This window comes from Mytilus galloprovincialis, chromosome 2, assembly GCF_965363235.1.
Source record: "Mytilus galloprovincialis chromosome 2, xbMytGall1.hap1.1, whole genome shotgun sequence".
NCBI lineage: Eukaryota > Metazoa > Mollusca > Bivalvia > Mytilida > Mytilidae > Mytilus > Mytilus galloprovincialis.
In genome coordinates, this window is record NC_134839.1 from 105,636,423 (window position 1) to 105,651,463 (window position 15,041).

The 15,041-nt window shown below is 31.3% G+C and overlaps 1 protein-coding gene across 1 annotated transcript; it reads left to right on the forward strand.

Moving 5' to 3' along the window:
* The first annotated feature begins 7,535 nt into the window (after positions 1 to 7,535).
* Positions 7,536 to 14,789, forward strand: LOC143065254 (uncharacterized). The gene is made up of 3 exons (XM_076238706.1): positions 7,536 to 7,730; positions 13,007 to 13,470; positions 13,949 to 14,789. Exons 1-3 carry the CDS (start codon positions 7,614 to 7,616, stop codon positions 14,445 to 14,447), a joined length of 1,080 nt encoding a protein of 359 aa, XP_076094821.1. The 5' UTR covers positions 7,536 to 7,613; the 3' UTR covers positions 14,448 to 14,789.
* The last annotated feature ends 252 nt before the right edge of the window (positions 14,790 to 15,041 follow it).

Genomic DNA, 15,041 nt, shown 5'->3' on the forward strand with positions numbered 1-15,041 from the left:
GTATCTACTAGCCAATGAGCACCAGTTAATGATCTTGTCTACATTGATTCAACTTAAAACTATTGTCCGATCGGTTATCAGGTGGAATTTTCGAAAATTCATAAACATTTTAAAAAAAATTCTAATTAAATATTTTGTGGAAGGGCAAACTAGATTTTTTTAGTGGTTGAAGACTATAAACCCTAGTTATCACACACAAAAAATTATAATTTTTCGAAGATATGCATTTTCATCATCCAACTTGAAAGACTGTCGTCAAGTAAACACACCTACTCTGTTTTTGTGTTCATTAGATAGGTATTTCACTTGACCAATATATTTCATCTTTTAGTACTGACTGTGATGTTTGTATGTTATAAAGTCAACTTGTACCTTTGATATCAAGACAAAATATTTAACTCAAACACGTCTTTACATAAAAAGGAGCACTCGATTTTCTTTTTTCAATACAATTGTTACCAATTTTTTGGGAATATATTCTTGAGTCACATAATGGAAGGGCAGACACGAAAATTACTGAACTTGATATGTTTTCCGTCCGTGGTAATTTTTCAAAAAAAAGTCGGAGGTTATGCATTTTCTAGATCCAACTTGAAAGATATCCATGTCGTCGACTTGATATCTAAATGCTCTGCATAATTATGTACTAGATAAATTGAAAACTTAATGCAAATGGTGTTTTTAAAATAAAACACTTCGTAATTGAGAAGAAAATTGTCATTTTTTTCGTTTCTATGTTAACTTTTAAATTTGTTAAACTTGAAAGACAATAGTTCGAACTAATTTAGGTCATCTTTTTTTTTAGTCACGTTTCTCCAACATTTGATAATTAGACTAAAACAACATAAAGGATAGTTAAAGAAAGTTATTATTATAAAATTTTTAAAAACTTAAACCACAAAGTGAAAGTAATGTTTCGGACTTTCCTGGCAGAAAAACTAATAAAAAAATAAAATACTATCATTATAATAATATTTATTATGTAAATAGTTCTTGTGCTTTATGTATTAGTGCTTTTCTCTCATGCGATTCTATATTACATGTACAAGACACAAAAAAATCTTTTTAAAAGTATTTCAAGGCAGATTTTGACATTAAAATAAAAAATATCAAACATAATTGCAATACAAACAAAGAATAATTTAATTCCATTGTTTACACAAGTTCCCATTTCACCTTATTCTTTTTAACCTGAAAATTTGCACTAAGGCGAAATGGGATTAATTTTATATAATAATTTTGACAGCTAAGGCGAAATGAGAATAAGCCCTCATAAGGACTTGCATCGTGATAATTACCTGTAATTCACCTATATCAGGTCTTAACTAAAATATTGTAAAAATGGAAATTGTAAGAAGATAGTTATATCAAAACATTAACAAACCATATATTTTTGGTCGAGTATAACCAGAAACGGTTACGAAATTATTTTCATCCGCCGTATTTGATTTACAAAATTAAAAAGGTTATTCAACAAAAAAATCCTTAAATAAACAAGGGAAATTTTAATCAAACTGAAAATTTCATAGAAAATTATGAAGAAATAATCTCGAAATTATTTTTTTTTTAAGATTTTTTTTTTTATTAAAAGTAACATGAAAAATCGAAATGTTCACTGACTGTACCTGATCTTAGTAATTTATTCTATTACTTGATATTTTTTTGTATTTGTGTTACATGTAGATGTTAAAATCTAAACCGATGCAAAATAGCCAAGTTTTATTTATGTGAAACTTCACCAAAAGCGATTGTCTTCAAGTGCGAAGAACCATATATCTACCTAGTCGTTCTGTCTATATATCACTAAAGCCGAAGCCAGTTTTCGTGGTATGCTGTCTTAGCAGATGAAATAGTCAGTCGTATATTTTCCACAAAAACAGAGCTGATACAAATTGGGTACATCACGTCGCGTCGTGATCTATTATATAGTGTTTAACTGTGGGAACTGGCTTGGTGAATATTGTGCACTACTAGTATTTTCGATTTGTTACTTAAGCTTTGGACAATTAATGCAAGATGACTAGGAATTTTGAATAAACTGTATCGATGATAAGCTGCGTTTTGTACTTTTATATAAGATTAATGACTCAAGATATATAAATTCTTAATAGCTCTCAAAATATAAAATGTTAATTTTTATTCAATATCGCAACATTGTATCTAGAATACATTGTTATGAAAAATATAGAGAACAAAATTATGAAAAAAAGCAAAAAATTGCTTCCGGCCGTACGGTAACGGATACTGGATTTGTAGTGATTGATAATTTAGTCTTAGATTATTTGTTGCTTGTTTATGTATGTTTTTGTACAGTTCTTTCATTGTTCTGTTGCACCAATGTCTCAAGATAAGGGGGAGTGTTGGAGCCTGTAATTCGGTGGTTGTCGTTGCTGTGTAATATATTCGTTTTTCGTTTATTATATTGTACATAAATTAGGCCGTTAGTTTTCTCGTTTAAATTGTTAAACATTTGTTTTCTGGGGTCCTTTTAAAGCTGACTATGCGGTATGACTTTGCTCATTGTTGAAGGCCGTACGGTGATCTATATTTGTTAATGTCTGTGTCATTTGGTCTCTTGTGAATAGTTGTCTCATTGGCAATCATACCACATCTTCTTTTTTATGTATAATTGTTAACCTCTGTTTCATTTGGTCTCTTGTAGAGAGTTAGGCTATATGGACTTTTACAATTTTGGGAGACTATTAAAAAATATATATATCTTTAAAAAATATAAACCTTTTTAACAATATTTTGGCCAAGAACGCTGAGGTGAATTACAGGTAGATATCAAGATCCAGTCCTTAAGAGGACCCCATAATCCGTTATGATGTTTTAGTTTAATTACCAAATGTTGGAGAAACGTGACCACACCATATGATCCACATGTTTGCGACTGATGTTGAGATGAATCACATGTGCTCAAATTTTCTAAAGGTCGGAGGTCATATGTAAACGAAGTCAATTATTGACTAAAAGTTGAGGAAAACCATAATGGACTTTTAGTTGCAAAAATCCGCACCAGTTCTGACTGTGTTGGAAAGTTGTTTCATAGGCAAGTGTACCAAATCTCCCTATTTTATTCATAAGTAGTTTTCCTGGAGTGCGAGTATTCTATGGTAGACTTATTTAAGTGGTTTTGTTTGTTAGTGGTTTTGGTGCTTAGTTCCGATCTGATGAGCCAAGCCCTGTCCAATTGGTATATAGATAGATAGATCTTTATTCTCATTAACTAAATAGCATAGTTACAGAGATGATAATATATACAATACAACATATTTTGCATGTGTGAAATATACATAAATAAATGTAGTTTAACCAGGAGGACAGACTTTCACTGATATATAGTTTATAAATCTACACAATTTTTCTAGGAAGACAATATTGACTGTAGTGAATACATTTTTAAATTTAAGAATATTAACATTTGTACAACAATAGTGTGGTAAATATTATATCGTTCTTTTTTGAAAAAAGGACAAGACATTACATAATGGAATTCATCACCGATGTCAGCAGATTCACAAAGGTGACATAGCCTCTCGGGTCTTTGAACATTTTGCCACCTCCCTGTCTCCACTGGCAAACGGTGATTGCCACATCTAAATTTACATAGTTTCAGTGCATTTTTTAACGATAAAACTGAAATATAATCTTCAAATTTAAGTTCTGTTTTGAATAATTTATAACATAAACCTTTTGATGATGATTGATTTACATTTGCAAACCATTCTTGTTTAAACTGATCTTTTAACTTTTGTTCAATCCATTTTTTTGAGATGCAATCTTGATTTTGCCAAATGTTTGACATACCACAATTATCAAAAATACTTTTGATAAATAACAACCATTTGTTTTCAATTCCATACTTATTATAATTAATATATATCAACTTATACAACATTGACGAAATCTTGTTATCGAGTGTGTTATCAAGAAGGTTGCACCAAAATTTTATCATCCGTAATTTAACGTATAAAGAAATCGGATATCTTCCCAATTCCCCGTAAACCATAAAATTTGGAATCGATCTTGTTAACCGTAAAACATGCTTACAAAAACTCAAATGTACTCTTTCTAAAATGTCAAGATTTTCGTATCCCCAGATTTCGGCCCCATATAAGAGTATAGGTAAAACAGCTTTGTCAAACATATCGAGCTGGCATTCTATAGATAGATGGTTTGATTTACACTTCTTAATAACACAATACATAGCTCTAGTAGCTTGATCTCTAAGATATTTTCTTGTTGCAAAAAAAGATGCAGTTCTAGAGAATATATTATTAACACCAAGGTATTTATAGTTTTTAACAATTTCTATCTCTTCGTTATTAATATAAAATTTCAAATTATTCTGTGGTTTACCTTTTGAAAATATCATTACCTTTGTCTTGTTAACATTAATTTTAAGTTTCCAGTTTTCACAATATTGAGAAAAACTATTTAGAAGTAATTGCAAATCTGTGCTTGACTCAGCGAGTAAAATCGAGTCGTCAGCATACAATAAGACAAATATCTTAAAATAAATATGCAGTTCATCTTCTATATCAGATGTAATTGAATGTATACCTTTTAAATCACTATTTTTTAAAAATTCATGAAGATCATTTAAGTATAAAGAAAATAATAAAGGAGAAAGATTTTCCCCTTGGCGGACCCCAATATCACTAACAAACATGTCACATGCTTCATTATTATGTACAGCTCTTGATTTTACATCTTTATACACATTTTCTACAATTCTGAGAAATTTACAAGTTATCTTATTTAAAACAAGCTTATACAGAAGCGAGTTTCTTTGAACAAAGTCGAAGGCTTTTTCAAAGTCAACGAATGCACAATGTAATTTTTTTCGTTTGACACATAGCAACAAAGAGTGCATACAATGAAAAAATATGATCGTTAGTAGAGTAGCCCTGTCGGAAGCCTGCTTGATTTTCGTTCAAGATATTAAGTTCATCAACAAATTCCCCCAATCTATCATTAAGAATAGATGTAAAAATTTTACCAAGGCATGACAATAAAGTAATAGGCCTATAATTTTTTGCGTCTAATTTACATCCTTTGTTCTTGAAAACTGGTATTATTTTTCCAATAAGCCAGGTGTAACCATTTGTATTAATTTAGGGCTGGTATACGACTGTTTGAGGTTAGGAAGAGAATTACCATGATTGCACATTTTGTCACACATTGACCTTTTATAGCTTATTTTCACTAGGAGCCAGCTAGCTAGCTGAACAAAATCCTCTTCGTATAATAATACTCCTATACACTTTTATAGAATAGCCACAGATTAAAAGAAATCAGTTGAAAACCTTATAAACTTTATAAATTCTTCACTATATTAATACAGTCGTTATATATTATACAAGTTGTCAGTCAGATCTTGCAACTTTTGCAAAACAGCTAATTATGCATGGTTGTATTTAATAAATTGTTGCTTGATTCTGAAATGAAAATGAGTCACCTCTAGTTTCTGGAGTTTTTTTTTTAATGTGTCTTAAAAAATTGAGTATATTTCTAAATTCACATTATCATTTAAAGTTGAAGTTTCTTCCACTTAGGGACAGTGCATTATTTATCAAGCAGGGGGGACCGGTGCAAATGGTAAGGGGACATGTACTTTTTTCAACTTGCAAAGTAGTGGGACCTGATGATATTTCATTATCTTAATGCATGGGACATACACTTTTTTCAAATGCTTAAGTAGTAAACATTTTATTTTAATTAGCCCAAAAATACACACAAGAAACATTCAAACAGAAACAGAATATGATAAACATTTTAGTTTTGACTGGTGTAAATCAGCCCATCTAACTAAATTAAATATTGATCTTACAAAATTCAAGCTTATTAGGTAGTTTGATTTATTGCTGTGAAATGAAAGAATTTCATTTTACAATAGGTAAAAATAAAAATTATTATATAAATTCAGATAGGCATCTTTAATTTTTTTTATAACTTTTTCAAATCAACTTGGATTTTCATCAAACTATGCAGCTATCTTAGATATATATTAAGCTTACTGAATCCCATGTCATTTAGTTTTTTGTTGTATTGCTTTCAAATTTAAGAATTACAGTAATCTTGGTAAAAAAAAGCTAGGATTTGCAATTCAGACAAAATAGAGATAGTATACTTTAATTTTTTTAATAACTTTTTCAAAACAACTTGGATTTTCATAAAACTATGCAGCTATCTTAGATATATATTAAGCTTACTGAATCCCAGCTGGTCATTTTGTTTTTTGTTGTATTGCTGTCAAATTTAACAATTAAATTAATCTAGGTCAAAAAAGGTAGAATTTGCAGTTCGAACAAAATAGAGATAGTACACTTTAATTTTTTTAATAACTTTTTCAAATCAACTTGGATTATCATCAAACTATGCAGCTATCTTAGATACATATTAAGCTTACTGAATCCCAGGTCATTTTTGTTTTTTGTTGTATTGCTGTCAAATTTAACCATTAAATTGTAAAGTGTACTATCTCTATTTTGTTTGAACTGCAAATTCTACCTTTTTTGACCTAGATTTATCTAATTCCTAAATTTGACAGCAATACAACAAAAAACAAAATGACCTAAGATTCAGTAAGCTTAATATATCTCTAAGATAGCTGCATAGTTTGATGCAAGTCCAAGTTGATTTGAAAAAGTTATTAAAAAAATTAAAGATGCCTATCTTAATTGCAAATCCTAGCTTTTTTTTTACCAAGATTACTTTAATTCTTAAATTTTACAGCAATACAACAAAAAACTAAATGACATGGGATTCAGTAAGCTTAATATATTTCTAAGATAGCTGCATAGTTTGATGAAAATCCAAGTTGATATGAAAAAGTTATAAAAAAAATTAAAGATGCCTATCTGAATATATATAATAATTTTTATTTTTACCTATTGTAAAATTAAATTCTTTCATTTCACAGCAATAAATCAAACTACCTAATAAGCTTGAATTTTGTAAGATCAATATTTAATTTAGTTAGATGGGTTGATTTACACCAGTCAAAACTAAATTTGAAGGTCAAGACTAGTCGAGAATGTTAAAATGATTGTCAAAAACATTTATATCACAATAAATATTGTTGCTTTACGTTATTTAAGGTACAGATTGTGTTTTTATTCACTCAATATATTCATGATATTCATGGGACACATACTTTTTTAATGAATAGAGGTCATGGGACATAACTTTTTTTCCTATCACATCAGCATGGGACAATACTTTTTTCCAAACAGGTTTTGCGATTTGCACCGGTCCCCCCTGCTTGATAAATATTGCACCGTCCCTTAATATTTATAAAGATGTTTTATCGTGATTAAAAAAAATTATTATGCACATATAATATAACTTATTGTATTTAATAATTTAATCCATTTCACCGGTAAATTTATTATAATTATAATTTGAAAATCTTAACCCAAGTCCCAAACCAGTTTAAAAACTGAATAACGTTTATAAATATCTGACAAGGGAATCCCAAATGGAGCCTCTTTCATTCTGGTTTTGTTGATCTGGGTTATCGCCACATTATCCGGTTTATAGTTTACACACTACTACACACATAAAACCAGGTTACACATATTTAGTCGGTCAGATAAACAACATCGATGAAAACATTAGAAAGAATGGAATATATCAGTAAGATGAATATGCAAACATCACATGCTGCACTGGTGTATCAAATTAAAAAATCCCGTGGTATAAACTGGACTCCAAGTGAAAAGGTTAGTAAATTATTGCAGGTTTTACATTTCTTTGTCTCCTCGTCATGTATAAAGTTAATATCTATCCAACGTATGTTTACATTAATTTTATATAGAATTTGATATATATGTTTATGTCACACAATTATATTAAATACACTTAAACCCGTACTAAAATACTGAGGTTTAATTCGGGGAATTTGGAAGGGGTAAGATTAGGTATTCGATACTCATTAAATATGTCAATAGACAATATTTACAATATGTCAGTATTATGGATTTTAGTTATAATTGTACAGGAATCTTAGTTATGCTATTTACTAAAGGGTGTTGGCATTTTTTATCTATAAACGAGATGTCAAAACAGTTGTTTGTATTTGTCGGTTCATCGATCAATATATGACGTACAGTGGTGATGGCCATTGTGAAGTCCGGGAAATAATTTATATATAATAGGATTGTGTTTGTCTTTCATGGGATATATTGTCAGATTGAATATGCCATTATTTTAATTTTTATATAAATTCTAGTGTATGCCCACAGATATTTGTCTTGGATTTTTTTGTACGTTATTATTAATTTTATTATTTTATATTTTTAAAAGTATTATATATCATGTATATTTGGAACAAGATTTCAGAGACAAGTTACAAATGTAAGAGATAAATTTGTCCTGGTAAAATATGTCCGGGTAGACTGGCAAATATTACTAGTAGAAAACCATGATTTCAAAATTTACTGGTATTTTTAGTCCGATGTTAATAGTAATTTATGTCCCCAAGGTGAAATGGTCCGTCCCCTTTAATTTTACTGTTACATCAATCTAATTAAAAACCGATCTCTCATCGCTCCTGTTTCTGATTTGTCGCGTGGGAGATCTAACGAAACCCGCTATGAGGTCACATGTGAGTGACCTTGTAGGTGTGTCTTTTTCGACCAATGAAATTGAGTCTTCCACGATCTTGAAAGTTTATCGTAAGGCAAAGGGATGTAACTCATTTTATTTACGACGAAATCGTCAGTCAAAATAATTCATAAACTTTCTTGATTGGCTTATTAATAGGTCGTCAACTCATTTGCATATAATTATAAATTCATAACTTCTAGTTCACTCACATGTGACCTCAAAGCGGGTTTCGTTAGATCTCCCACGCGACATATCAGAAAACGGGAGCGATGAGAGATCGGTTTTTAATTAGATTGCTGTTACATATGAACTTGTTCACAATTTAAGAGCTGTATACATATAGTTCATCAATACGTTTTATCTTTCATGTTTCTATTGTTTATATGTTTATATTAACAATAAAACCTTTTTAAACATATCCGATGTTAGCTGTAAGCTCATTATGGCAAGCTTTCTCGTCTTTGTGTTGTTGCATTGTCTATTTTGATTAACGACCACTGAATTACAACCCTCCCCTTACCTGGTATACAGAGGTGTACAACATAAGAACGAACTATAAAATTCAGTTAAAAAAGATGGATACAAATAGAAATACATCTTCATGACACACGCACAGGGTGGACGTGGCCGGGTACTTGTATATCCAAACATCAAAAGACACTTAGTATATATATAGACCCGAGAATACTCGAAGGTACTGACCGCTAGTTATGGTTTACGACCCCTTCTGTGGCCTGTCAATTACGAAATTTTCAAACTGCAATAGTATCAAAACAGCAAAGATAATTAAATGAATAATAGAGATGGACCATTTTGTACATATATCATGGGGAAACTTCGTGCAAAGAATTATTGTGTATAGTTTAATTGCATTTAGTAGAAAAAGAGAATTTGGTGAAAATAAAACTAAGATTTTTGTGGAAAATCCACAGACCTTGATACAGAGTTGTGGAAAATCCACAGACCTTAATACAGAGATTTTTGTTATAAAATTTAAAACATATTACTCACTTGTTTTTCAATGATCAGGTAGCGTTTCTTGTTTACAAAAAGTCATAAACAGCCTTTAAAGGTGTACACTTGAATTGGTCTATATTTATATTTGTTTTAACCAATGTCTAAATTCATCAACTTATTTTAAGGAAATCATTGCTAGCATAGGCGGATCCAGTGGCTCGGCCCCCTTTCGTGGAAAAAATTTGGTTGATTATATATGGAATCGCTGAAGCATGACTGGAGCCCCCTTTTATGAAAAGTTCTGGATCCGCCACTGGCTAGCACTGCATGTAATAATCCTCTATCTATCAAACACCGAAGTGAAAAATATGGGAGTATAAGGGGAAAGGGTGTGGATTTTCTATAACATTTCCATATGTTTAGCATTGAATCAACAAAAGGGTACATAATCCTTAAAAGCCACACTTGTACTAAAAGTGTGGATAGTTATATTTTAACCCCCAATTGACAAGTGCCTGTGCCAGCATCACACAAAACTATTCTTAGTTGGAGTAGGCGTCATCTTCGTCGGATAGCATGCGAGTCCAGATTTAATCTTAATTCGTCTTCTGTGATATCGTGACATGCAAACTACGTCCGATCACACATGACATGAGTATATGTCGCATAATTATCGGCATAAATTGAACTCGGACAATGAGTAGAATAGAATTCCACAATAGTTCAAATTTAAAAGTGAAATAATCGCTCTGCAGAAGTTATATTGGAAGCATGCATGGACGTTGTGTCAGTGAAGTATATGTATTTAACACCAAACTGAGCATGCTGAGAAAGGTAAATTTAAAAAAAATACTGAACTCCGTGGAAAATTCTAAACGGAAAGTCTAATCAAATGACAAAATGAATAGCCCAAACCCATCAAACGAATTGATAACAACTGTCATATTCCTGACTTTTTACAGAGATTTTCTCATGTAGAAAATGGCTGATTAAACTTAGTTTGATAGCTAGCAAACCTCCCACGTGTATCACAGTAGCATACAATTCCATTATATTGACAACGATGTGTGAACAAACCCACGTGTATCACAGTCGCATACAATTCAATTATATTGACAACGATGTGTGAAGAAAACCACGTGTATCACAGTCAAATACAATTCCATTATATTGACAACGATGTGTGAAGAAAACCACGTGTATCACAGTCGCATACAATTCCATTATATTGACAACAATGTGTGAACAAAACCACGTGTATCACAGTCGCATACAATTCCATTATATTGACAACGATGTGTGAACAAAACCACGTGTATCACAGTCGCATACAATTCCATTATATTGACAACGATGTGTGAACAAAAACAGACAAAATAAGGGGCCAGGCCAGCTCAGTCAACATTGTGGATAAATTTAATCACTTTATAAACACAAACAAATATGTAACAAAGAAACACAAAAAGGCATATAGACCGTGCTTAAGCAAAAATGAAAGACAAGAATACTAAAATTTACAATAACACAATGACGAGAATCGCGGGATGCATGAGAATAGATCCACGTCATATGTAACGACAAACCACAAAGGGCATATAGACAAATCACAGTAGCAAAAATAAAAGAAAAGAATACAAAAATTAACTAAATCACAATAACGGGATGTGTAAGTACAGAGCCACGTCATATGTAACAAAGAAACACAAAAGGCACATAGACAAAGCACATTAGAAAAAATGAAAGACAAGAATACAAAAAATTACCAAAGCACAATAACGGGATGTATAAGTACCATAATGAGTACAGAGCCACGTCATATACATGTAACAAAGAAACACAAAAGGCACATAGACAAAGCACATTAGAAAAAGAAAGAAAGACAAGAATACAAAAATATACCATAGCACAATGACGGGAGGTATAAGTACAGAGCCACATGTATATCGCCAAAGACAGAATAAACAGTAAAAGTAATATTCATAAAGACAAATACAAAAATACTATAACGCTTTATTACGATGATAAACAGTACCCAGAATATATTATACTGTGGCATAACTGTTTATTTTGTTTTATTCAATTCGACCACTGCGTTATTTTGAAGCCTAATTCAAAATGGATTACAATTTTTAATGCAGACTAGATGAACAGTACCGCATTAATGACTGTATATTTTGATATATTAATTATATTGATTATGTTGATATATTGAATTATTTATAGTGTTAGTGTTGAGTAGTATATTAGGGGATGATGCATATACAGAACGCCACCATAGTAAGAAATCCTAAAGGAGTAGGTTCAGTAAGACCCCATTTTGGCACAAAATATAGCAGTTTTGCAAAATTGTGAAAATGTAATCCTTTAGCTATTTATTGGAAAGCAAAATGCTTCTGCTACACAAATATGGTCTGTTTTTGACAATACAATGCACATATATCGGGTACTTACATCATTAAGTCAAGCTAAATTACTGAAATTTTCACAATTTTAGCATTTTGGTTAAATTTTATACGGTTTCCGTCTCAAATGAAAGTGGCCGCATTCGTGTTCATTCATAATATTGAAATGTAAGTTGTATTTAATGATAACACATGACATATATAAAGGTTTGAGGATGAACACGGATGCGGCCACTTTCATTTGTGACAAAAAAACATCTGAAAAGTGACGATTTTTGCATATTTGATAGATTTTTGATATTTTTGCTTGAATCGGAGGGTTTTTATGACTTAATCGGCTAAAATCTTTCACATATATTAATTGAATCAATTGAAATAGACACTTAAAGTGTTCAAAAAGTGTCCAAAATCTTTCCTTAGATGAACTTGAAATTTGAGGCCAAAATCGGCCCTTACCGGACCTACTCCTTTGAAAAAATAGTAAAATGGCATTTTTCTTGCTGAAAATCTTCTTATTATATAGTCATTGTACATTAGAGTCGATGTACACTAGGCTCCTCAGCTAGGCTCCGATCTTACTTGGCAAGGATTGTTGACCAGTGTTCCTACCAAAAGTCGATGGGTCTGTTCGATCTCGGGCTGTTTCACAACATGGATGGGCATCCACTATATAGATGTTCTTCAGATTTAAATTAAATTGTTTAGATTTAATTTACATCTCGGTAGTTAGTCTTTTGTTTTAACTTTTTTTTTAATAATCCGTGCACTGTCATACATGTACGTAGTTACCATCTATTCTAATTTATTTATTAACAACTTCCTTTTTAAAAAGTAAGGTCACCTCGTGTTGGGTATTCGCGTATTTTTTCTCTCTCAAGAAACTTCAGTTTTGGGGCATTCTCCCACACATGATGAAGAAAATTCTAATTAACATCACAAAGAATAACTAATTAAAAAATACATATATTATTTACAAACTTTATAATAAACGAATTTATTTATTAGTCAATATGTTTTTTTCTTTCTTATAGGAGTATTTGTTGGAATTATGCAGCCAAAGAGTTGGTGTAATTGAAGACAAAAAAAGCGATTTGTTGACATTAAGCAAAAAGGCTGCTGCATGGAAGTTCATTCACAATAAATTTTGTGCAAGATTTGGCAGAAAACGAACACCTATTCGAATAAAAGAACAATGGAAAAGAATGAAAATTGCAGCACGTGCAGAACTTCGAGACAGAGGTATTAAACCGGAAGTGGGTGCAAATCCGGTTGACCCAAACACATCTACAAATAAGTATTATGGGGAAACCTTAGACATTATATCGAAAGTACAGGAAATCTTGTTTGGCAAAAGTCAACCATCTGCTACAATTAACTTTGAAAACGAAGATAATGAAACGGAAAGCATGGAAGTACCTTTTGTAATAAAAACGGAACCTATGGATGACATATCGACTTTTGTTCCTGGACATTCAGAATGCAGCTCTCAACACGGGTAAGCATTACACATTATCACATGCATATAAACTTTAATCAAAAAGATACATTATACATATAACAACCTTTATGTTATGATAACAAGCGTTACAGACATGACAGATCACGTATTAACAAATCCGTTTTTTTTCTCTCTCAATAAAACCCTTTGCAAAGACCTGTTTGATCAAACTATTGGCGTTTGACCTGGTAGTTTCCGTCTAAAACCTTTGTTGTGCTGTACTTAGGTTAGGTGTTCTTTGGCCAGATTTTTATTTGTATTGTATTATTGCATATTGGGAAGAATTGTATTTTATTTTATATCATGTAGTTATTGAACATGTTCCATCTGTAAAAGATATATCAAAAATGTATTCTAAATTAGGCATATTACAGCTTTACCATAAAGAGAAAATTGATCAGATGTTTTGAAAACTGTCTGGAAACTTTGATTTCATTTTTATATATTTTCATACAAATAATTTTACTTTTTTCAGAACCAATAAACTTGTGTCTGATGATTCACTCCCTAGTACTGACAATAGTGCAATGTATTTATTGTATGACAGGCGACCGTCAAATGCATATCCACACGAATCGACTTCTCCGACCGATGGGCATTTTAACAAGAGACCTAATAATAGTCAGCACAAGATTTTGCAACACCATGGTCAACCCAAGGTACCGCTGAAAAAATCGAACAACCAGGCAGGATTAATTGTAGGAAACAATAGTCCTTCACACGAAGAGGTTGAACAACTTCCACCAACACGAGAACATAACATGGCTGATCATTTCCAAAGTAGTGCAGGACAACTTAATGTTGATAAACATTTACTGGAATTTGCTCGCATAGAGCATGAAAGAAAAATGCAAATAATGGAAGAAGAACATTTGTTACAAATGGAGGTACTAAATATGCAGAGAGATATAGCGGCTGCGAAGTTAAAGAAAGCAAACTTTAAACTTACAGCAAATAGCTTGAATTACTCATAGTTACTTAAGAGTAAAAAATTCTGTAAGAGTAAAAAAAACCAAATACACGTTTTCTAGTCTAGCAGTTTGACATTGCATGAAAAATTTCCCAACAGAATGCATAGTTTTACTAAATTTACATTTGTTCTTTGAAAATAATGCGAATATCTATTCTGAGAAGCATTTGTGAAACTGTTGATATACACGAAAAAACTACCAGCGATATAAACTAGTCTAAAATATGTTCATAATGTTGTCCGTGCGTCCGTATTATCTGCATCCTTATTTCCCCGTAAACTATTATATGTAATTCAGAATGTCTTATATTATTTCGTTTGCTAATAAAATGGATTTCAGATATTGTGATATCAGCTTACGTGAAATGTATTTTTTGTTGCCCGAACTTTAGTTTATCTAGAAAGGCGAAATGTCGAGAGAAAAAAATGCATTTGGTCCCTATGTGTAGAGTACAGAAAATTCTGGGACAGATGGATCAAGTGATTGATACCTTTAAAATGATTTCAATTTATATCTAATAATATAAGTCTAATTTCTAAAATAATATATATGTTAATTATTATATAAGGCAACTAGTTTGCGATAAACAGGCAAACA

Coding starts and splice junctions, on each gene's coding strand:
- LOC143065254 (XM_076238706.1), top strand. CDS start 7,614: ATGAAAACATTAGAAAGAATGGAATATATCAGTAAGATGAATATGCAA. Junction 7,731..13,006: donor ACTGGACTCCAAGTGAAAAG/GTTAGTAAATTA, acceptor TCTTTCTTATAG/GAGTATTTGTTGGAATTATG. Junction 13,471..13,948: donor GAATGCAGCTCTCAACACGG/GTAAGCATTACA, acceptor TACTTTTTTCAG/AACCAATAAACTTGTGTCTG.